This window comes from Prionailurus viverrinus, chromosome A2 (genome assembly GCF_022837055.1).
Source record: "Prionailurus viverrinus isolate Anna chromosome A2, UM_Priviv_1.0, whole genome shotgun sequence".
Taxonomy (NCBI): Eukaryota; Metazoa; Chordata; class Mammalia; order Carnivora; family Felidae; genus Prionailurus; species Prionailurus viverrinus.
Window position 1 is genome coordinate 8,687,326 of NC_062562.1, and position 22,706 is coordinate 8,710,031.

General features: G+C 53.9%; 1 protein-coding gene across 4 annotated transcripts; it reads left to right on the plus strand.

Annotated features, from left to right (window-relative positions):
* The first annotated feature begins 12,250 nt into the window (after positions 1-12,250).
* On the plus strand, positions 12,251-22,575 carry YJU2B (YJU2 splicing factor homolog B). Of its 4 annotated transcripts, none has more exons than XM_047827167.1 (10): positions 12,251-12,334; positions 13,548-13,676; positions 14,976-15,029; positions 16,780-16,862; positions 18,083-18,138; positions 19,507-19,567; positions 20,394-20,536; positions 20,629-20,801; positions 21,589-21,727; positions 21,862-22,575. In XM_047827167.1, exons 2-10 carry the CDS (start codon positions 13,674-13,676, stop codon positions 22,356-22,358), a joined length of 1,209 nt encoding a protein of 402 aa, XP_047683123.1. In that variant the 5' UTR covers positions 12,251-12,334; positions 13,548-13,673; the 3' UTR covers positions 22,359-22,575. The 4 variants fall into 4 exon arrangements, with proteins under 4 accessions (XP_047683123.1, XP_047683132.1, XP_047683113.1 ...); XM_047827176.1 differs by lacking the exon at positions 12,251-12,334 and adding an exon at positions 12,348-12,423; XM_047827157.1 differs by lacking the exon at positions 12,251-12,334 and adding an exon at positions 12,435-12,721.
* The last annotated feature ends 131 nt before the right edge of the window (positions 22,576-22,706 follow it).

The window sequence follows — 22,706 nt, forward strand, 5'->3', positions numbered from 1 at the left end:
CTTGGGTTCCCTGATCTTGGGGATGGCCAAGAAATAAAGGTGCTGCCAGCGGGCAAGCTGGTGGGGTCCACGGTTTGATGATCTCAGACAGCCCTGGCTGATGTTGGAACGTCATAGCACTGGCCAACCCCCAGGGGGCGCTGGGTATATACCGCCTTCAGCTTGACCATACCATGAGCTGACGGGCTGGTGTATCATTATGTCTGTTGCAGCAGACCCTCAGGTGGCCCGTGTCCCCTCCCCTCAGCCCGCCCCACCCCCGCTTTCACCATAGGGGGACAGTTCCTGCAAGTAACCTCTTGTTGACAATATCACATGTCAAGCCTGTACCACACATACATGCATGCAGTTCCTCCCATGTTTGCCAACGCCCCAGGGCAGCCCAAAAGTGTGGGGCTAACGAATGGGAGTGTAATGGGGCGGCGGGGTGGCTCAGTTGGTCAAGCGTCCGACTCTTGGCGTCGGCTCAGGTCATGATCTCACGGTTCGTGAGTTTGAGCCCCGCGTCCGGCTCCGCGCTGACGGTGTGGAGCCTGCTTGAGATCCTCTCTTCCTCTCTCTCCGCCTCTCCCCTGCTCGCTTGCGCTCTCTCAAAACTAAATAAATAAACTTATATTAAAAAAAAAAAAGAGGGGTGCCTGGGTGGCGCAGTCGGTTAAGCGTCCGACTTCAGCCAGGTCACGATCTCCTGGTCCGGGAGTTCGAGCCCCGCGTCGGGCTCTGGGCTGATGGCTCAGAGCCTGGAGCCTGTTTCCGATTCTGTGTCTCCCTCTCTCTCTGCCCCTCCCCCGTTCATGCTCTGTCTCTCTCTGTCCCAAAAATAAATAAACGTTGAAAAAAAAAATTAAAAAAAAAAAAAAAAGAATGTGAGTATAATGACCACAGACAACATCAACATAACGCATGTCCCTTAAGAAGACATATTCAAACTAGATGTGTCTCCCCAAATTGTATGTGTTGAAAACTAACCCCCAGTGTGATGACAGTCAGAGGCGAGGCCTCTAGGAGGTGATTAGGTCAGGAGCATGGAGCCCTTGTACATGGGATTTGGGCCCTTATAAAAAAAGATGAAAAAGTAGGTGATGGGTTCCAGAGGCTGGGGAGGGGGCAGGAATGGGGAGTTTGTGTTTAACGGGGACAGAGTTTTAGTCTGGGAAAATGAAAAGAGTCCTGGGGCACCTGGGCGGCTCAGTCAGTTAAGCGTCCGACTTCGGCTCGGGTCATGATCTCATGGTTCGTGGGTTCAAGCCCCGCGTCGGGCTCTGTGCTGACAGCTTGGAGCCTGCTTCGGATTCCGTGTCTCCCTCTCTCTCTGCCCCTCCCCCATTTGTGCTCTGTCTCTCTCTGTCTCTCAAAAATAAATGTAAAAAAAAAAAAAATTTTTTTTAAAGAGTCCTGGAGGTGGATGGCAGGGATGGTTTGCACGACAGTATGGTTCTATTTAATTCTAGTGAACTGGACCCTTAAACGTTGCTAAAATGGTCAATTTTATGTTAGGTCGATTGTGGTCATATTTCTGCAAGCAGTTGTGTAAAAAAACACAACAACAACAGCATCATAACCTCAATATAATTGTGAGAAAACATCAGGAGGGACACTCTCCAAAATACCTGGCCAGAACACGACAGAAATGTTAAGATCCCGGAAGACAAGCGAAGCCTGAGGGAACTTCACAGACCGGCAGAGACAAGCAGATGTGACAACTAAGTGAAACGTGGATGGTTTCCCGGATCAGATAAAGGACCCGGTGGGAAACCTGGCGAATCCTTTAGAAGGTCCCTACTTTAGGGGCGCCTGGGTGGCTCAGTCGGTTAAGCGTCCGACTTCAGCTCAGGTCGCAATCTCACGGTCCGTGAGTTCGAGCCCCGCGTCGGGCTCTGGGCTGATGGCTCAGAGCCTGGAGCCTACTTTTGATTCTGTGTCTCCCTCTCTCTCTGACCCTCCCCCGTTCATGCTCTGTCTCTCTCTGTCTCAAAAATAAATAAACGTTAAAAAAAAAAAAAAAAGAAGGTCCCTACTTTAGGGGCGCCTGGGTGGCTCGGTTGGCTGAGCATCCAGCTCTTGATTTCAGCTCAGGTCATGATCCCAGGGTTCAGGAGATGGAACCTGCTTGGGATTCTCCACCACCACCCCCCCCCCGCCCCCTCCCCTGCTCTCTCTCTAAAATAATAAATAAATAAATAAATAAATACTCCAGGTTTCAACCCTCAGCCAATGGAGACTGTGATCCAGTGGCTAAATATTCATGCCTCCAGCTTTCGAATGGACGCTGTTGGGAGAAATCTTTATCCTGTGACCCCGGTGATACACCTTCTCTTGGCTTTTCCTCCTTCTTGGTCAGTCTCCCAGCTCTCTCCTGCTCCCTGGGGTCACCGCCGACAAGGACCACTGCCTACCCGAACTATAGTGAGGTTGCTCTGAGCTCTCTTCCCGCCCAGGCCTCATCAGCCTTGGCAGGCTGAGCCCCGTGTAGTAAGAATTCCCCCACCTCTTGAATAAAGTCTTCCTTGAATAGAGCCTGTTTCACACTGCCCCTTGCAACTTTGCTTTGGCACCTCCCAAATAAACAGCCTGAACCCAAGTCCTTGTCTCAAGGGGACCCAAGCTAAGAGAATCCCTATGTAACAGATGAGGAAAACAAGGCACAGAGTAGTTAAGGAGCTCTGCTAAGGTCACACAGCCAGGGAATGGAAGAGATAAAGCGCCAACCGCATGGCCCAGCACAGAAGGTGCCCTCCTGATGACAGCACTATCCCAACCCTGAGCGTTAAAGGATTCTCCTTTTTTTTTTTAAATTTTTTTAATGTTTATTTAGTTTTGAGAGAAAGAGAGACAGAGTGTGAGCGGGGAAGGGCAGAGAGAGAAGGAGACACAGAGTCCAAAGCAGGCTTCAGGCTCTGAGCCATCAGCACAGAGCCCGATGTGGGGCTCGAACCCATAAAACGTGGGATCATGACCTAGGCCAAAGTCGGCTGCCCAACTGACTGAGCCACCCAGGCTCCCCGAGGATTCTCCATTTTAGATTTCACTTAGTCCCAGATTTACATCCCCATAATTCCCTAATACAAACCGAAACAACACTCCCCTGCCAACTTATCTGAATAATGTGTGTAAGGCAGAGAAAGTGACAGCTGGAAACCACTCTAATTTTCCTTACACATAACTGAGGTTGATTCGCGTTGTCTTCTCCAAGACCTTCCCCCCCCCCAAAAAAACCCCGAGTAATCTGGTTGGTGCTACAGGATGCCAACTTTGTCACATCTCTCTTACAACTTCTGCAATTCTCCCCCGAAAGCAACCCGCAGAAGCTGTCGGTGGCAAAGCTGGAGTAGTAAACGAGGGAGAGGAGAAAGTTCGCTTTCTTTTTTTTTTTTTTAATTTTTTTTTCAACGTTTATTTATTTTTGGGACAGAGCATGAACGGGGGAAGGGCAGAGAGAGAGGGAGACACAGAATCGGAAACAGGCTCCAGGCTCCGAGCCATCAGCCCGGAGCCCGACGCGGGGCTCGAACTCACGGACCGCGAGATCGTGACCTGGCTGAAGTCGAATGCTTAACCGACTGCGCCACCCAGGCGCCCCAAAAACAAAGATGTTTTTACTGTAGCTAAAGGTCGGGGGGAAATCACAAGGTCTGAGCAATGTGCTGGAGTTTCACATGTTTCTCCCCCTGACCCTCATCACACCCTGTGAAAAGTGGGTTATGTAAGCCATTTGGCAGATTGGAACAACTGAGGCTGAGAAAAACTGAGGCTGAGATTAGAAACACTTGGTCAGGATGGCACAGGCAGTAAGTGGCACGGGCAAGATTGGAATCCCTGCTTCTGCACCATGCGATGATGACCCAGTCCTTATCCTCAAGGGGCTTACAATTGCTAACTGTCTCCCAGAACCCATTCTCTGTGGGTTCCTTTTAGTAATAGAACCTCGCAGGGGCGCCTGGGTGGCGCAGCCGGTTAAGCGTCCGACTTCAGCTCAGGTCACGATCTCGCGGTCCGCGTGTTGGAGCCCCGCGTCAGGCTCTGGGCTGACGGCTCAGAGCCTGGAGCCTGTTTCCGGTTCTGTGTCTCCCTCTCTCTCTGCCCCTCCCCCGTTCATGCTCTGCCTCTCTGTCCCAAAAATAAATAAACGTTGAAAAAAAAAAATTAAAAAAAAAAAAAAAAGTAATAGAACCTCCTGAATTTTAGGGGGGGGGGGAACGCATGGCCCCCCAGCTGGAAACTACATTTCCCAGGAACCCTTGCTGCCAGGTGTGGCTGTGTGATCACGTTTGAGTCAATGGGATCCAAGCAAACACGAGAGAAACTTGGAGGTCATCTCCTTAAACACAAGCTACCTGCCCTAGGCTTCCTCCTCCCCCTTTCTGCTGGCCGCAAATTGGAAATGGAGGCAGGCAAGCTCTTACCAGGTGGGTGAGGACAACCCTAGGGGAACAACAAGATGAAAGGAATCTAGGGTTCCAGATGACCCCTTGGAGCCCAGAAAGAGAATTAATGCCCAGCCCTACATGATTTTCTTTGCACCATGTTTCATTTCAATCACACGTTTGGGTCCACATGAAATCTGTGACATGAATTAAAGGGAATTACATTTAAATAATTAAAGCTTGTTATAAGCATCCCATAAAGCCCAAAGCCATTCAACTGGTTACTGTTTAATTATGTGCAGGAAGGCACATAGGAAACTTCGGAACCTGGTGCAAATAGAAAAAGGCACCAAAGTATGGAAAGAGCCCAAATGTCCATCGAGGGATGAATGGATGAAGAAGATGGGGCATAGATATACAATGTTCTCTTAAATATAGAGAACAAACAGAGGGTTGTTGGAGGGGTTGTGGGAGGGGGGATGGGCTAAATGGGTAAAAGGCTTAAGGAACCTACTCCTGAAATCATTGTTGCACCATGTGCTAACTTGGATGTAAATTATACAAAATAAATAAATTATAGGGGGAAAAAAAGGCATCCACTCCGACAGACAAACTAGAAGGTACCCTGTCTCCAGCTTGGGGAACACAGCTAAGCTAGATTTCAGCCCCTGAAATCCTGAGGGATGCCGGTGCCCTCAGCCAGGCATAACAGCACAGCCAACCACACACAGCGGTTTATGTCTAAATGCAAAAAGGGGGGAGGGTCTTGTAGCTAAATAATTTTTTTTTATTTTTTAACATTTATTTATTTTTGAGAGAGAGAGAGACAGGATGCGAGCAGAGGAAGGGCAGAGAGAGACGGAGACACAGAATGTGAAGCAGACTCCAGGCTCCCGGCTGTCAGCACAGAGTCCTATGTGGGGCTGGAACCCACAAACCAGGAGATCATGATCTGAGCCAAAGTCTGAGGCCCAACTGACTGAGCCACCCAGGCGCCCCTAAATAAATTTTACATAAAGTGAATAGTTGTCAGTGCACTGAGGACGTTTTCTATTTAAAGAAATCCTGCTCTGAAGTCCTTTGGAGAGACTGCTGTCCTAATGGAATTAGTCACCACTGAGTCATTTCTGCAAAATTCAGATTCGTGATTCGGTCTAAGCCAAGATCTGGCCGGAGAAGTCAGATAAATTATAGATGCCATTAATAAATTATAGAGTACTTAAAAGCAAAAGAGGAAAGAAAAAATGACACGTGAAGGTAAGCGGGATTGACACCGGGAGTGTGGTCTCCACCCGCACCCAATCGTGGCCAGGATCCGCCCGCCGTTGGTTGTCATTTAATTAACTGTTAAGTGCTCCTGGGGATAGGAAATCAGCTTTTGTCCAGTTGGAAGGGAATGAACGAAGGGACGAGGAACAACCCGCAGAAGCTTCACCGAGTTTAGGCAAAAGACCAAACGTTAAAGAACAAGCAACGGGGACTCCGCGCGGTCTCGCCCCGTCCGGGTTGCCCGGACAACCGCACCGGCGTCCGGGCTGAGCCCCTGGCGCGCGCGCCTGCGCCTGCGCAGACCCCTAGTTCTTCGCCTGGCTGCTCTGTTCCGCCGCCGAGGTCCTCGCGGAGCCGGGAAGCGGGGTCGCAGGAGCCCTGGAGGCGGAAGCACGTCTGAGCGCCCCCTTGGTGCCGAGAGCCCTTCGGGGAGCCCTGGAGAGGACCCCCGCCTTTCCAGGCCAGCCCCTTCCTTCAAAGCTTGAGACCGTGGTCCAGTTCTGTGCTCCCAGCCTCGGTTTCCCCGTTTGTAGTGTGTGGGTTCACAGCCCCTGTCTCAGCACCCGAAGAAGATCTAGAAAACTGGGAACAAGGTGGGCTCCGTGGGGAGTGCTTGCGAGCCCTTTGTGGCGGGAGTGGTGGGGGGAGGGACCCTCTTCAAACAGCCCGAGGAGGTGGGTGTTAACATTTTCTCCATTTTACAGGGAAGGAAACTGAGGCCCAGAAAAGGGAAGTGACCCGCCCAAGGGGTTCAGCTAGTGCCTGGGCAGGACCAGGAGGGGAAGATGCCCACCTTGGGGTAACCCTCACTGGAGAATCTGGGGGTGGGGTGAGACCTCTCTCTCTCTCTCTCTCTCTCAAAATGTTAAAAAATTAAATTCTTTTACCATTGTTCTGTGCCCCAAAGTATATGCTATACCAATTTTCTAATGATATGGAAATTCTTAACAATAGCCAGATTTTCTGGAAACTAGCTGCCCAATTGGAGTTTATGAAACCATAGATGATTGTCATGGACAGTTCAACTGAGTGGACCAAGCATTGGGCAAGAATCAGGAAACCTGGGGTCTGTCCCCATTTCTGTCATTACAGGCTCTATGGCTTTGTCTCTCAACCTCCCTGGACTCACTTTCCCCCTCTGCCAGGTGAAGATACTGAGATGATTTTTTTTTAATGTTTATTTTGAGAGACAGATAGCATAAGCCGGGGGGGGTGGGGATGGCAGAAACAGAGAGGGAGACACAGAATGCAAAGCAGGCTGCAGGCTTTGAGCTCAACGCGGGGCTTGAACCCACGAACTGGGAGATTGTGACCTGAGCCGAAGTCAGACACTTAACCAACTGAGCCACCCAGGTGCCCCTGAGATGATTTCTAAGGGCCTGGAAATGCTCATATTCTGATAAGACCCCTCTCCCCACCTCGCCCTGCCCCTTGGAGTTATTAAAGCCACCCGCCTCCCTCCGAGGGGTTTTCACCTCCAAACATCTTTTGTTAACATCTCTCAGCCCCCCCCCCCCCCCCCCCCGCCCCGGTCTGGTCCCTCGGACACATCTTTCAGAGTCCGTTTTTCTAGGCTGTTGTTACCACTCAGACAAATGCATTATTATCCCTGATTCTAACAAGTAAATTATGGTGATGTTTACCAAAGCAGTGTCAGGGGCTTGTTTGTGGCAAATTACAGTGTTTAAGCACAAGATGCCCCGATGTTTCCGTGAGGAAAAATAAAATGAAGCTTAAAACTGGCCTTTTAAAATGCTCCCTGATGCGGTGCTGAACTGTAGAAATGTCCCAAGCATCCTCAGAAATTATTCTGACCTCGCTGGTGTTCAGACAAAAAGCCATAGATCATCCCTTTAATTCATTCTCCTCAGCACCCACCTGCCTTTCTGTGTATGTTGCAGTTGCCGGGTTGGGGTAACGGGTCAGAAGACTGTCTATCCTCTCCTCAAAGAACAGGAACTGGAAATAAGGAATTGAGATCCTGTTCAAAGGGAGTAAGTAGTCCGCCCAGAACAATCCAACCTGAACCCATTAGAATGTAAGCTCGAGAGGGAAAAAAAAAAAAAAAAAAGACGGTTTTGCGTATGGCTGCATCCCCAGTGCTTAGAGCAAGGTTAGACACCTAGTAACACTCAGTAACTACGTGTCCAACTAATGAATGAACAAGGAGTCCCTGACATATTTGGGTAAGTAATGACTAAAGGCGATCTAAACATTTTAAAAAAGTTTTTTAATATGTTTTTTTTTTTAAATTTTTTTTTTCAACGTTTATTTTATTTTTGGGACAGAGAGATACAGAGCATGAACAGGGGAGGGGCAGAGAGAGAGGGAGACGCAGAATCGGAAACAGGCTCCAGGCTCCGAGCCATCAGCCCAGAGCCCGACGCGGGGCTCGAACTCACGGACCGCGAGATCGTGACCTGGCCGAAGTCGGATGCTTAACCAACTGCGCCACCCAGGCGCCCCTATATGTATTTATTTTTGAGAGAGAGAGAGAGAGAGAGACAGGGAGACAGAGTGCGAGTGGAGGTGAGCAGAGATAGAGAGGGAGACACAGAATCCGAAACAGGCTCCAGGCTCCAAGCTGGCAGCACAGAGCCCGACGCGGGGCTCAAACCCACGAACGGCGAGATCATGACCTGAGCCGAAGTCGGACGCTGAACCCACCGAGCCACTCAGGCGCCCCAAGGCGATCTAAACATTTTGCTTGAAGTTTGAGATTATGTTCTAGAAAGTATCAGTGTACTTGACATCTCCCTCTCTTTTCGCCCCTTCCCCTCATTTCACACCTTTTTCTGTGTCTTGCCCCCCCCCCCCCCCCCCCCCCCCCCCCGGACTCTCATTTGACAAAGCATCTCCTTCCTCACTGGGTCTGTGCACGGCAGCTTTCTGGAGGGTGACATTTACATGTGCTGCTGGGGGCAGGACAAGGGATTTATTACATGGGGTGGGGGCAGTCCTGTGGTGCCTAAACCTGATTCCTGCACCACCACCACCCCCCCCCACCCCCCCCACCCCCGCCATGTTGCACTTGTTTGGAAACATCACCTTAAGGCAGATGATTCAGAGCAGGTGGACACAATGAAGAAACATCATTTGGAAATGGAGCTTCACAAGCAAACTTTGTGCTGAGGCTTGCTGTCCCAAAGGTCTGAGTTCGGTTTCCTACTTAGCCTCTTCATGTTTTTATTGGAATCCATCACAGAAGCAACAAAGGAACAGACTTCCTCTTAAGAAATTTTCAATAGTTGGGCGGCGCCTGGGTGGCTCAGTCGATTAAGCGATTAAGCATCTGACTCGATTTTGGCTCAGGTCACGATCGATCTCCCAGTTCGTGAGACTGAGCCCCCCCATCGGGCTCTGCACTGGCATCGCAGAGCCTGCATGGGATTCCCTCTCTGTCTCTGTCTCTGTCTCTCTCTCTCTGCCCCTCCCCTGCTCACACTCTCTCTCAAAATAAATAAATAAGCAACAAAAAAATTGTCAATTGTGTTCATGGCTTTTGGACAACTACTTCTTTTTATTTTTATTTATTTTTTTTTTCAATTTTTTTTTCAACGTTTATTTGTTTTTGGGGGGGACAGAGAGAGACAGAGCATGAACGGGGGAGGGGCAGAGACAGAGGGAGACACAGAATCGGAAACAGGCTCCAGGCTCTGAGCCATCAGCCCAGAGCCCGACGCGGGGCTCGAACTCACGGACCGCGAGATCGTGACCTGGCTGAAGTCGGACGCTTAACCGACTGCGCCACCCAGGCGCCCCTGGACAACTACTTCTTAAGGAGAAGAGCCGTCTGTAGTAAAAATCTACTTGGCCCAGGAGGTGATACAAGTGGGGGGACTCCACTCAATTCCTTTCATATGTCATTTGTCTACACACAACGGTTATATCAAGCCTAACTCTCCAATATTTTCAAAAGATTTTAGTGAGGCGCCTGGGTCAGCTAAGTCCGACTCTTGATTTCCGCTCGGATCGTGATCTCCAGGTTGATGGGATCGAGCCCTGCATATGACAACTCAGAGCCTGCTTGGGATTTTCTCTCTCCCCCTCTGCCCCTCCCCCTCTCAAAATAAATAAACTTAAAAAAAAGTTTAAAAATTAAAAGATTTTAGTTTGTCCTAATCATGGTCTTAAAGATGATATTCTGGATACAATTCTTTTCTTTGAGGCCATTTCTCCTACAGACCATATTTACTAGCATAAACTGATAGACTCAACCTTGAGGTGCCCTCAGATCCAGAAGTCCAAAAGTTAAAAGTACTGATCTTATTTCAGCTTTGATAAACCTCAATTAATTTATTATTGTTTTTAATGTTTGTTTATTTTTGAGAGAGAGAGGCAGAGCGTGAGCAGGGGAGGGGCAGAGAGAGAGGGAGACACAGAATCCAAAGCAGGCTCCAGGCTCCTAGCTGTCAGCACAGAGCCCCACGCAGGGCTTGAACCCACAAACCGTGAGATCATGACCTAGCTGAGGTTGGATGCTTAACTGAGCCACCCAGGGGCCCCAATATCAGTTAATTTATACAGTGGGATGAAGGGAGGGGGGAGCCTATTTGTTAAGCCAAAGACTTCCAGTTCAACATCCTCAGAATCTAGACAAAGGACCAGGCATCATACTAACTGCCTTCTCGACGTTATCCCATGAAACCTCTCCAACCAAGTAGGGATCATTATCTCTATCTTTGGATAGTGAGACTGAGCCACACAGTAGTTAACAACTTGCCCCAGGTCCCCAAACTAAGAGGTCCTCTGTGGCCCTTGAGGGTAAGGCCAATTGCAGGGAAACAGGTCTCAGCTTTTTATGTCAAGAACTTCCTGATGCTTAGAGCCTGCCCCTTGCACCCAAAGCTGCACTATGATGCCGGAATGCCCTTCCCAGCCCACAGCATTCTCTTTTCTTATTCAGAATGCTTTACAAGTACATCTGTGGGCATTTATTGCATTATTTCCCCTGGGTGGAGCCAAGATATCCCACTTTACACAAACAGAGATGAGATGATTCACTGAGGGTCCCCAGAGCTAGAATTCAGGTCCCTCCCTGCCACCCTGCCCAGACTGGCTAATTACCCTCCTCTCCCTAAGTCGGTTCCCTTGGCCCCACAGGCACTGGCCTGCATTTGACATCTTTATAGAACTGGCCTGCATTTGACATCTCAGGCTGATGTCTGGATTCCATCACCTGCCTTATGTGTGAGTGATGAGAGGCTCTATATGTCCCTTGAAAGCCAAGGATCCTCATACGTCCCCCTCCTCTAAATATTACAATTGGCATTTTGTGGTTTTTCCATCACTCTCTTCAGTCAGGTACAGGACTAGGATTCAAGCAAAATCTAGACGTGATAAGCAAGACTGGGGTTGGGCACAGTTCCACAGCTCCATCTTGTCCATCAGGATCTGTGACCATTACTCTGCCCTGTCCCCCCTTCTTCTGCCTCGTTCCTTTTCATCCAGCTCGGGAGTCACCCCTCCTAGCGATCTTGCCTCACTCCTGCCCGCTCCCAAACCACCACTCTTGTCAAAGATTCCTGAGTTCCTGTAGCCCTTAGGCTTAACGCGTACAATCCGAAACAGCATAGCTCAGGAATCAGAGGAACAAGGTGTAGCATCAGCAGAATGAGATCCAATCTTCCACCCCCCACTAGCTGTGTGACTTTAGGCCAGTTACTTAACCCCTCTGGGCCTGTCCCCTCATCTGCAAACTGGGAATGATGGAGTATCCATTTCCTAGGGGCAGCATTCCCTGAGATGACACATGTAAGTGAGCAGTGAGCCCTGGTGAACGGTGCCTGGCGAGTTATGAGCACTCAATATGCAGCACCATGATCACGTGAGAACTGACTTGTGTGGGCTTTAGAACAGGGCTTGGCATTGAACAATGTAGTATTAGTATTGTCATCATTTCTCACACTGTCCTGAATAAATTGCCAGTGGAAGTGGCTGCCTCATCAGAGGAAAGGGTGTGTCGTTTGCTTCTGAATCGCATACAGCAGGCACCTAATAAATGGCTGTTGAATGACAAAGAAACAGATTCTGTTGGGCCCTACAGGGCATAAAAGTAAACTCAAAAGCCACTCTCCGAGAGACAAGGGCTGGTCCACTTCTGCAAAGGTAGTAAACTGTTTTAGACTGTGTGGGTCACACACTCTGTTGCAACCATTCAACTCTGCTCTTGGAGTGGGAAAACAGCCATGGACACGTGGGTAAATGAATGGGCACGGCTGTCTCCCAATATTTTATTTACGGGCACTTCATATTATTTTGAACTTCATATTATTTTCGCAATTCATAAAAGGTAAATTTTTTTTTCCACAACCATTTAAAAATGAATAAAGATTTCTTAGATCGCTAGCCTTTCAAACGCAGAGAGCAGGTTCGATTTGACCCGCGGGCTGCAGTCGGCCAACCCTCGCCCTACCTCTTCCCCTAACAAGACAGAGCTCCCAGGAAAGCGGGCCTCGGATTGGGCCAGGCAGAGTGGGTGGGGCCTGGGGGGGGGGGGCTTCGTGTCGTCGCGCATTGGGAAGGGAAAACCCGGATTGGTCCACTCCGTTTGGCAGTCGGCCAATCAAATCAGGGCGGCCCTGCCGCTTTGCCCCGCCTCGCGCTAGCGTCTGCGTTACGCGGGGAGTGCGCCACGCCCCCTTGAGCGCTCGGGACTCACTTCCGGGCACTGGCACGGCGTGACGTCAGGAGGAGGGCAGGTAAGTACAAGCGGGCGGTGGGGGTGGTGGGGGCGGTGAGGGCCGGGGGTCTGGTCGTTGTTCACCCGACCTCGGAGCCGCTCGACGGGGTGAGCGCGCGGGGGGTCGTTGGGCACTGCGGTTGTGGACACGATGTCCGGAGCCGGCTCCGGTCCCAGCCGCGACCTTAGTCCCAACCCCAGGCAGTTTTATGTCTGAAGGGCCTTTGGGTTTTCTTATCCGAAAGATGGGACCAGTGAGCCCCTGCCTCGCTGGGTTATGGTGAAGATTTAGATGCTCGTAAAATGGTTTGGCATGAGAAGTAATCGAAAGTGCCAACATTTAACTCTGCATCAGGCGCTGTGCTAAGTCCTTCAACTCACTGAGCCTTGACAGCAACCTTATCAGGTTGATACTTTTATAAACCCTCCTTTACAGATGAGAAAACTCGGGCTCAGAGAGAAAGGCTTTGCCAAAAGTCAAAACCGCTAGCACGCAGCCGAATCGGGGTCCAAGCCCACGCACTATGCCCTAAGCCAGTGGGGTTTATAATAACTCCTGGCACCAACGACTAGAAATTTCTATACATCCATCCTATAACACCCGCTCCCTGGGGTGGCAAAACCACTGTAAGAGCCCCAGCTCCTGTAAATGAGGTCCCCTGCGAACACTTCCAGCATCTTATTTCATTCACAGCAACCCCAGAAAGTCAGTCCGGTCACCCTCATGTACTTGTTACAGATGAGGAAGTCGAAGTTCAGGGAAGCTCAGACACTGGCTGAGGTCACCCAGTTAGTGAGGACAGGAGCTGGGATGCAGCCCCAGGGAACTGTATCCCAAGCCGGGGTGGGCACTTAGCATTGTTAGGTTGGAAGCGACCTTGGGAAAATCCAGTCCAAGGGCACACTTTACAGATGAAGGATCTGAGGTGAAGAGATGTTCAGGGTCATGGCAGAACAGTTTAAATTTTTTTTCAATGTTTATTTATTTTTGAGAGACAGAGCGCAAGCAGGGGAGGGGCAGAGTGAGAGGGAGACCCAGAATCCGAAGCAGGCTCCAGGCTCTGAGCCGTCAGTACAGAGCCCGACGCCGGGCTCGAACTCATGAACCGTGAGATCATGACCTGAGCTGAAGTCAGACGCTTAACCGACTGAACCACCCAGGTGTCCCTGTTACCAGACACTTTTGGATGATGGCACTGTGAGCCCTCATAGTTAGCAATTTTCCTTTCCAGGGAGTCCCAAGAGACTTCTGGGACTTGAGGCAGGGAGTCGACACCGCGCAATCTGCGATCCGTGTCTCATCACCTCTTCAGATCAGCCGATCAGTCGAGGGCGAGGACCAGTAGGCAGCTCGCAAGATGGTGAGTAGACAGCCTCGCGCTCACCGGGTTTTTCTTCTGGTCTTTGTCAGGCCCCGGAAGTAGCCCTTTCCCTCCCCCACCCCAGGCTGTAAGGAGGTATTTCCAAACTCCGGATCATGATCTTTTTGGTGCATTGGTTCTCAAAGTTGGCATTGCACTAAAATCACCCAGGGAGCTTTTTCCTTTCCTTTCTTTCTCTCCTTTTTTTCTCTTTTTCTTTCTTTCTTTCTTTCTCTCTCTCTTTCTTTCTCTCTTTCTTTCTTTCTTTCTTTCTTTAAGGAGGTGAAATTCAAACAACATGAAATTCACCATTTTAGAGTGTACGATTTAGTGGCATTTAGTATTTTCATATTGTTGGACAACCACCACCTCTATCTATTTCCAAAGCATTCCCATCTCCCCAAAAAGGAAATCCTATCCCCACGAGCAGTGCCTCCCCAGCCCCCAGCAACCACCCGTCTGCTTCCTGTCCACATGGACTTTCCCGTTTGGGACATTTCATGTAAGTGGAATCATACGCTATGTGGCCTTTTGCGTTTGGCTTCTTTCACCAAACACAATGTGTTTGAGGTTCATCCACGTCGTAGCGGGAGTCAGGACGTCATTCCTCTTTGTGGCCGAATAATATTCCACCGTCCAGATCTGCCGCATGGTGGGTCCCCATCCATCCGTTGAAGAACGTTTCAGTTGTTTCTGCCATTTGGCTGTCATCACTACGGCTGCTAGGAGCGTGCGTGCACAACGATTTGGCCAAACACCTGTTTCCAGGTTGCTTTTTAAAAGCCCGGGGGTCCGGGTGCCAGGCCCCGGAGGAGCCCTCGTCAGGAGGGGCGGGGCCCAGGCGTCGGGATTTTAGAAACTCGTCAGGTGCACGCAACGTTCGGCCAAGGTGGAGACCCACTCCTACCTGGGTCATCAGGTCAATTTATGGGGCGGCTGCCAGCATTTAGAAAGTGAGACCCTGGCAGCTGGATAGGCGTTCTTTCCCGAAGCCCGTGCTGTGCTTTGGCTGTACGACGCGCGTGTTTACGCAGCGGCTGTGTTAACGTGTCCTGCTGTCAGTCATGGTCCCCAAAACACGGGAAGCCCTTGCTTTAGCAGAGTCGGATTCTCTTGTAATTTTCCACTGTGACGACAGCGGCTCGCCAGTCCCCAAGTCACGGTCCCCAGTCCGACCCAGAGCCCAGGGCTTCTCTGGGATGTCCCTCAACCTCCCCCCCACGGCCCCCCATCCGGGCCCTGCCCCTGCAGGCCTCCTGGAGGGCCCTCTCTGAGTCACATGTCTCTTCTGCTTTCCAGGGTGAAAGGAAAGGTGTAAACAAGTATTACCCTCCGGATTTCAATCCCGAAAAGGTAAGGCTGGGTTCCCTTCCCTGTGTCCATGATAGCAAAGAGACTCCACAGAGCAGGGGCCACGTAGCACGGCATCCCCCCCTGACGTCAGGGCCACGGCTGCAGGAGCGCGGGTGGCCTCTGAAGTGTCACTGCCTTGCTGGTTTGCACTTGTCACAGGAGTCTCGGGACAGTCTTTTTTTTTTTTTTTTTTTTTTTTTTTTTTTTTTTTTTTTAGCATTTATTCATTTTTGAGAGACAGAGTGAGGGGAGAGTAGGGGAGGGGCGGGGGGGGGGGGGGGGACACAGAATCTGAAGCAGGCTCCAGGCTCTGCACTGACAGCCTGACAGCAGTGAGCCCAACGCGGGCCTCGAACCCACGAACCGTGAGATCGTGACCTGAGCCGAAGTCAGACGCTTAACCGACTGAGCCACCCAGGCGCCCCACAGGACGGTCTTTATTCCCCGTGGAAAATCGGGCTGTGTGGTCAGTGACCTTTTACCCTGGGCCCAGCATGGCCCGTTTCCTGCGAAGGTCAGGGTGAAGTCCAGCACATGGGCTGCATCAGACCCCCTTTGCACTCTCAGCTCTGGCTCCTCTGCGTTCCTCTTTGTTCCCTGTGCTGTTCCCTCCGCCTGGAATCTCTTCTACTTTTGACCACAGGCCCCAGCCCCCAGCAACCACCCGTCTCTCCCCTTCTCTCCTTCAGGTCTCTCCCCACAGGGGGCTTCCCTGACCCCCGTCTCGTTCTCTGTGGCATCACCTAGTGCTTTATTTCTCATCGTAGCGGTTACAACTCCGGGATGCGCTATCCCTTCATATGGATGTTGTTCCCTGTCCCCCTCTAGAATGTCCACCTGAGGGCAGAGACATTCATCCGTCCTGTTCACAACTGTGGTCCCACGCTGTAGGTGCTCAGTAAGGGCCCGGTGAGTGAATTGGCGCATCCCAGCTTCGTGGTCCTGGGCACATGACTGGCCTTTCTGTGCCACAGTTTCCCCATAGGTCAAAAGGGGAAAATAAAAAACGGCCCTATGTCACAGGATCCTTGAGGGGTTGAAACAAGATGACACAGGGCGCCCGTCTGGCTCAGTCGGTAGAGGTGCAACTCTTGATCTTGGCGTTGTAAGTTCGAGCCCCAGGGTGGGTATAGAGATTACTGAAAAAAAATTGGGGCGCCTGGGCGGCTCAGTCAGTTAAGCGACCGACTTCCGCTCAGGTCATGATCTCATGGTTTGTGGGTTCGAGCCCCGCGTCGGGCTCTGTGCTGACGGCTCGGAGCCTGGAGCCTGCTTTGGATTCTGTGTCTCCATCTCTCTCTGCCCCTCCCCACCCCCCTTTCAAAAATAAACACTAGAAAAGGTAATTAGAAAAAAATAAATAAATCGTAAAGTCACCTTTACAGAAAAAGAGAAGATACACACGTAGTACCCAGTAAACACTAACCAGTACTGACATCTCACCTGGTCTGCCCCACAGCACCAGAGGTGATGACAGTCATTGTCCCCAGTCGACAGATAGAGGAAACAGAGGCTGGAAAACAAAAAGTGAGGTCACTCCCCGGGGTCATGCAGCTCGTTCAGCTCCTCAACGGAAGAACAAAGATTCAGACTCACATATTCCTGATTCCAACCCCACTTGCCCCACCAAGGCCTTAGTGCCTCACGGTCTGCTGTTAACACCGTCCACAGGACCTGAGAAAGAGGCCTCTCTCAGCCTGCGAGAGACAGCCTTGCTGTGCTAACCTGCTCCTGTGTCCTTTCCGTGCAGCATGGCTCTCTCAACCGATACCACAACAGCCACCCGCTACGGGAGCGGGCTCGGAAGCTGTCCCAAGGCATCCTCATTATCAGGTAAGACCCTGGCATCACCTGAGGATCCCTGCATTTGTGCCACCTGGCATCGGTCTCTGGGAGAATTCAGCGCCCCTGATTTTGCCCCATTGGCAGGGCCTTAATTCCATAAAGCAGAAAGTCGCTGTTATCAGTCAGCTGTTGCCGGGTAACAAAATGATGAACGTGTATTGTGTGTTGCTCCCGATTCTGCAGCTCAGCTGGAGGTCTCTGCTGGCCTTACCTGGGCTTGGCTGACCTGGGCTGGGCTCTCTCATGCGTCGGGGGTCACCTGCCTGGGGGACTGCCTGGTCCGGCATGGCCTGGGCCAGCACGACCGGGCTCTGCTCCACATGTCTCTCATCCCCCAGTTGGCTAGCCTGGCCGTGTTCACATGGCAGCACCCAGCTTCCAGAAGAGACTGGGCGGAGGCAGGCAAGGACTCTTGAGGCCACAACCCAGAGCTGGCACACCGTCACTTCTGTCTCACTGATGGCCCAGTCGTGTTGCAGGGGGAGGGGCGGTGAGTTCATTCCACCTCTCGACAGGACGTGCTGCAGACACACATTGCCAAGGGCACGGATATGGGGAGGAGAAAGAATCACAGCCATACTGCCACTGAGCCAGGACAGTGGCCCTTCCCGCAGGGCTCTCCTTTTATTTCTGGCCCGTGCCCCCGCGGGCCACCCAGGACAAGTAGCAGAAGCCAGCCTGTGCTGCCTCGGGAGGACGAGCCCTTCTCTGCTTCGTGGACTCTGACCTCAGTCTCCATGGCCCATCGTGGGCCTGAGCAGATCCACTGACAGAATCACGAGAGGTCAGAATGTCTTTGGAAAAAGAATCAAGATCGGAGGCCCAGCAGTGGCCTCAGGAAGCCGAGAGCTGAAGGTCCCTTCAAAACACAAAACCCTCCCCGCACCTCCATGTTCCAGCCGCTCTGTTCGCTGAGCCCTCAGCTCATCTGTACGGTGTCTTCCCTTCGCCCCATTATTCCTTACACAACGGTGTCCCAAACTGGAGGCCCTGTCGCTCCCGTACACGGACGGCCAGGTCACGCGTCACAAATAGAAGCACGGAGAAGAAATCCAGTGACGGTGCAGCAAGTTCCCTAAACTCTGGCTGGGCCGCTGCTCCTCCCCTCGGCTCCCCCCACCCGCCGTGGCCTTGGCTGGTACGGGTGCGCGGACCCAGGGAGAGCCCGAGCGCACCGGGCGCCAACGAGCTCTTTTCTCTTCGCGTAGGTTTGAGATGCCCTATAACATCTGGTGCGATGGCTGCAAGAACCACATCGGCATGGGTGAGCCCCGCCCACCCTTCCGTTCCTCGCCCCGCCCCCGACCACTCAGCCCCGCAGATGGCCAGCCCCTTGGCCGCTGGGCCCAGGAGAGACCGTCTCCACCAGGGGCCCCCGATCAGGCTTCGGAGAGGAAACGGGCACCCGAGTGACTGGTGGGTTGTGGACACCTTGTCGCAGAGCAGTCGGGAGGCCTGGGCTTGCCACTTCCTACCTAGCCGGACCTCAGCAAGTGACTTAGTCTCTGTGTGCCTCAGTTTACCTACCCATAAGACTCACGTGGTAGGAGAGCTGCGTGGCAGGCCAAGTGCATAACCCACGGCACAGAGTACGCACGAGGGCTCAGGACTTAAACCGCTGCTGCCTGTGCTGTGACCTTTAATATTGGACCCCTGTCCGTGCCACAGATGGGCAGACAGACAGACGTGGGGCCACGGCCCCACTGGGCCGCTCTGAGATCTCAGGCAGGTGACATGACCCACCTGGCTTCCACGTCCTCCTCGGATACAGGGACCCTCAGTTCTTCACGCAGCGCCTGGCCCGGTGCAGCAGCTCATTCTGTAAACGGGAGCGGTGGCCCTTGGCAGTAGGGGCTGGCCACTGTCACAGGGGCCACAGAAGAGCAGGAAGGAGGGGCTGGGCCGCCCCACTGCTACGGAGGATGAGTGAATCCTCCCCACCCAGTAGGTCCCCCTGATCAGACCCAGCCAGGGGCACCTGCCCCAAAGGCCCCCGGGTGCTCAGGGGACAGAAAGCAGGACGCAGCCTAACACCCAAGGTGGGTCACCCTCAGGGCTGTGAACCGAAGCAGCCACCAGGAAAGGGAAACTCAGGCCATGCCACCCGCCAGCCCAAGGTCTGTTTTTGTGGTTTAAAGCTTTTTTTCCACCCCATAAGCGAGACTAAAGCGATCAAGAATACGAACTATCTAATCAGTGAAAAACCAGAAAACGCAGATGTTATTAGTGAAAGCCAACCCTCCTTGAACACCTGCCAAGTCCCAGCCCCCGTGCTAAGTGATGTGTGTGTATCGTCAGCCCCTGTAGTTGGCACCGCAGCGCTGTGTGGTGAACAGGATAGTCGTCCCTGTTGAATAGGTGGGGAAACCGAGCAGCCGGCCTACGGCCGCGTAGCTGGTATGCGGTGAAGTCGGTATTTGAACCCGGACCCTCCTGCCGCCACCCACACTCCTCTGTGGCTTGAGCCCCCGTTGTGTGGCCTGGACACAGCTCTTTCCCACCTTGAACTTCAGGGCTCTCCAGAGGTGTCTCCCCTGCGGGTACACGGAATAGCACCCCTGTCTGCCCCCCGTCAGCAGAGACGCTGGGGGTGGCCTGAACCTGAGCCTCCGTTCTTTCCCTTTCCTCCCAGGTGTTCGTTACAATGCAGAAAAGAAGAAGGTTGGCAATTATTACACAACGCCCATCTACAGGTAGGGGCAGCCTGGCGGGTGTCCCCAGAGGGACACATTGGTTAGCTACAGGGTGAGGGGGCTACAAAGGAGTCGCAGTAGGAGGGCAGCCATTCCCTGATGGCCATTTGCAACGGTCCTTTCCCGGAAACTGTCCTGGTCTGTCAGTCCGGGCACATCCCTCTGGCTAGAACCCTCCATGGCTCCCACCTTCCTCAGACTAAAAAAAGCCTGAGTCCTCCCCACTGCCCACAAGGCCTTGCACATTCTGCCCGGTCCCGTCTGTGTCCTCACCCCCTTCCGCTCTCCCCCTGAGTTCCCTCACACACCCCCCCCCCCCCCAGGAAGACCCCCCCCACCTCGATGCTCTCAGCCTGGAATGCTCTTCCCCAGACATCCGCAAGGCTCCCTCTCCTTCCTTGGGTTTCTGCTCCAACACCACCTCTCAGAGAGGCCTCTTCCAGAGCAGCACTCACCCCCCAACACTGGTTGCTTGTGCATTTGCTGCGAGCGTGGCCCCTGCTGGGACGTCAGCCCCTCTAAGAGCAGGTTGACGTCCTTCACCGCCGTGTCCTCAGCAGCCGCTGCCAAGCCTGCCACAGGGCAGCCTCGCTCGGGAGGGTTTGTTGAATGCACGAAGGAGCAAACTCCAGACAGATCAGCTCTGGGGCGATGGGACGGTGTGTGTCTCACCCACAGCCATGACCCCAGACGCAGAGCTTGGTGGGTAGCAGGTGCTCAGTGAACGCTTCCCGAATGATGCTCACCAGCGGAAGGAAGCAGGCGAGGGGTGACGGGTGGCCTGGGGCCGCCGCGGTGTCCTGACGTGCGCCCTCTGCCCACCCAGGTTCCGGATGAAGTGCCACCTGTGTGTCAACTACATCGAGATGCAGACGGACCCCGCCAACTGCGACTACGTGATTGTGAGTGGCGCCCAGCGCAGGGAGGAGCGCTGGGACATGGAGGACAACGAGCAGGTGCTGACGACAGGTGAGCACGGGGGAGGGGTGGGCCCGGAGGCCAGCCCCGAGCCCCAGCCCGAGCCCGAGCCTGGAGGCCCTGCCGCATTCCTGCCGTGGCAGAGCATGAGAAGAAGCAGAAGCTGGAGACGGACGCCATGTTTCGCCTGGAGCACGGCGAGGCCGACCGGAGCACGCTCCAGAAGGCCCTCCCCACCCTGAGCCACATCCAGGAGGCCCAGAGCGCCTGGAAGGATGACTTCGCTCTCAACAGCATGCTGCGGAAAAAGTTCCGGGTGAGTGGGGCTCCCGCGTGGCGTCGGGACCACGAGGGGGCAGGGGCCACCGACGTCGGAGGGGGGAGAACGCAGATGCGACCCTGGCCCCACCACGTGCCAGCTCCAGCTGGGCCATTTAGCCCTCGGAGCCTCAGTGTCCCCATCGGACCACGTCCCTACCTCGGGGCACCCCCGGGAAGCCCCTGGCCCAGCAGCTGTTATTAAGCAGGTAGCCCCTTCCGGGGAGCCCCAGCTCTGCCTTCAGCAGACTCTCCGAGGGAAAGAAAGCGTCGAGCTAGAGCACAGGTGAGGCCCAGCCCCGCCAAGGGGGACAGCCGAGGCCCAGCAGGGCCCTGACCTACTACTCAGCTCCTAACACGTATTTCACGGGTCCACGCAGCCATCCCAGAACGGAGCCCCGAGATCATCAACCCACGCCCGCACGATTGCCAAAATATCTCTGCCGTACCCTGTGGTAAAAAATGTCTGAAAGGGGAGAGTCGCTTACGACGAAGCGTGGCCATGCGTGTTTCAGTGTACAAGTGCCTGAGTGCAGAGTCGCTGAGGGCACACGTGCAGACCCCGACTCGCACCCCCGGGGGCACGGTCCTCCCTCGATGTCTGCTCGCGTCGCCCACTTGCTGGGTGGCTTCCACGTCCCGGGCACCGCGTGAGGCCCTTGCCTCGGATGAGCTTGAAGAGGAGGAAACCGAGGGGCGCCACGCACCCCGGGTCAGCGGGCAGGGGAGAGGCGGGTCTTCGACAGCCACCGTACCTTTCCCCCACCCTGTCCCCCACCACACAGGAGAAGAAAAAAGCCATGCAGGAGGAGGAGGAGAGGGACCAGGCGTTGCAGGCTAAGGCGAGCCTGGCCATCCCGCTGGTGCCCGAGACGGAGGACGACCGCAAGCTGGCCGCCCTGCTCAAGTTCCACACCCTGGACTGTGCGTTGGGGGGCCAGTGGGCAAGGGGGACCGGGTGGGAGGACACGGAGGTCCCCGGCCGTGAGCGGGCCACGGCAGGCCAAGGCAGAGGGCGGCTGTGGACCTCCTTCCCTCTCTTGCCTCCCCATCCCCAGCCTACGAGGACAAGCAGAAACTCAAGCGGACGGAGATCATCAGCCGCTCCTGGTTCTCCTCCACCCCGGGACCCCGCACCGGCAGCAGCAAAGCCAGCAGCAGCAAAGTCGGCAGCGTCCTGAAGAAGCTGGCCCAGAACCGCAGATGCGCACCCGTCGGCTCCCCCATCACCGTAGAGGACCTGGGCATCGTGCGGCGGCGGTCCCGAGAGGCCTTGGAGAACCTCCGGCTTGCCGCGGAGACCCCCAAGCCTGGGGAGCCATGGGTGCCAGAGGGGAACACCCAGGACAGGCCCGCATCCCCCCCAGACTGCTCTCCGGAGACAGCCCAGACCCCCAGGAGCAGGGGACCTCCGGGGCAGGCGGGGAAACGTCAGGACAGACCCCGGTCCCCACCAGGCCCCTCTCAGGAGGCAGCCGCCTCCCAGGACACACCACACCCGGGCACCCTCAGCTCCTCCCTGGTGGCCGATTACTCCGACTCAGAGAGTGAGTGAGCAGTTCTGGGCACTGGACCTGCTCCAGAGGCTGCGACCCAGCCAGGAGGCCCCTCCCGGACTGCAGCCTTGCTTGCCCCCCCAGCCCTCCGAGCGCTCAGACGCTGCCCCTCCCGAGACCTCGCCTTCCTGCAGCAGTGGAGTTATTTATTTGGTCCTGGAGAGGGTGTTTGTGCCTTGTGGGACAACATCCCAACATTAAAGCCCTGCTTCTTTGTCCCTGCCTCAGGTTGCTGGATGGGCCCGGGGGCTGACTCCCCCCGCACCCCACCACCCAGCTAAGCTTCGCAGGACCCTCACCAGCCAGCGTGATGCTACGGCCACAGCCGTGATCCCCGCCCAGCATGA

Coding starts and splice junctions, on each gene's coding strand:
- YJU2B (XM_047827167.1), top strand. Junction 20,537..20,628: donor CGAGCAGGTGCTGACGACAG/GTGAGCACGGGG, acceptor CTGCCGTGGCAG/AGCATGAGAAGAAGCAGAAG. Junction 21,728..21,861: donor CAAGTTCCACACCCTGGACT/GTGCGTTGGGGG, acceptor CCCCATCCCCAG/CCTACGAGGACAAGCAGAAA.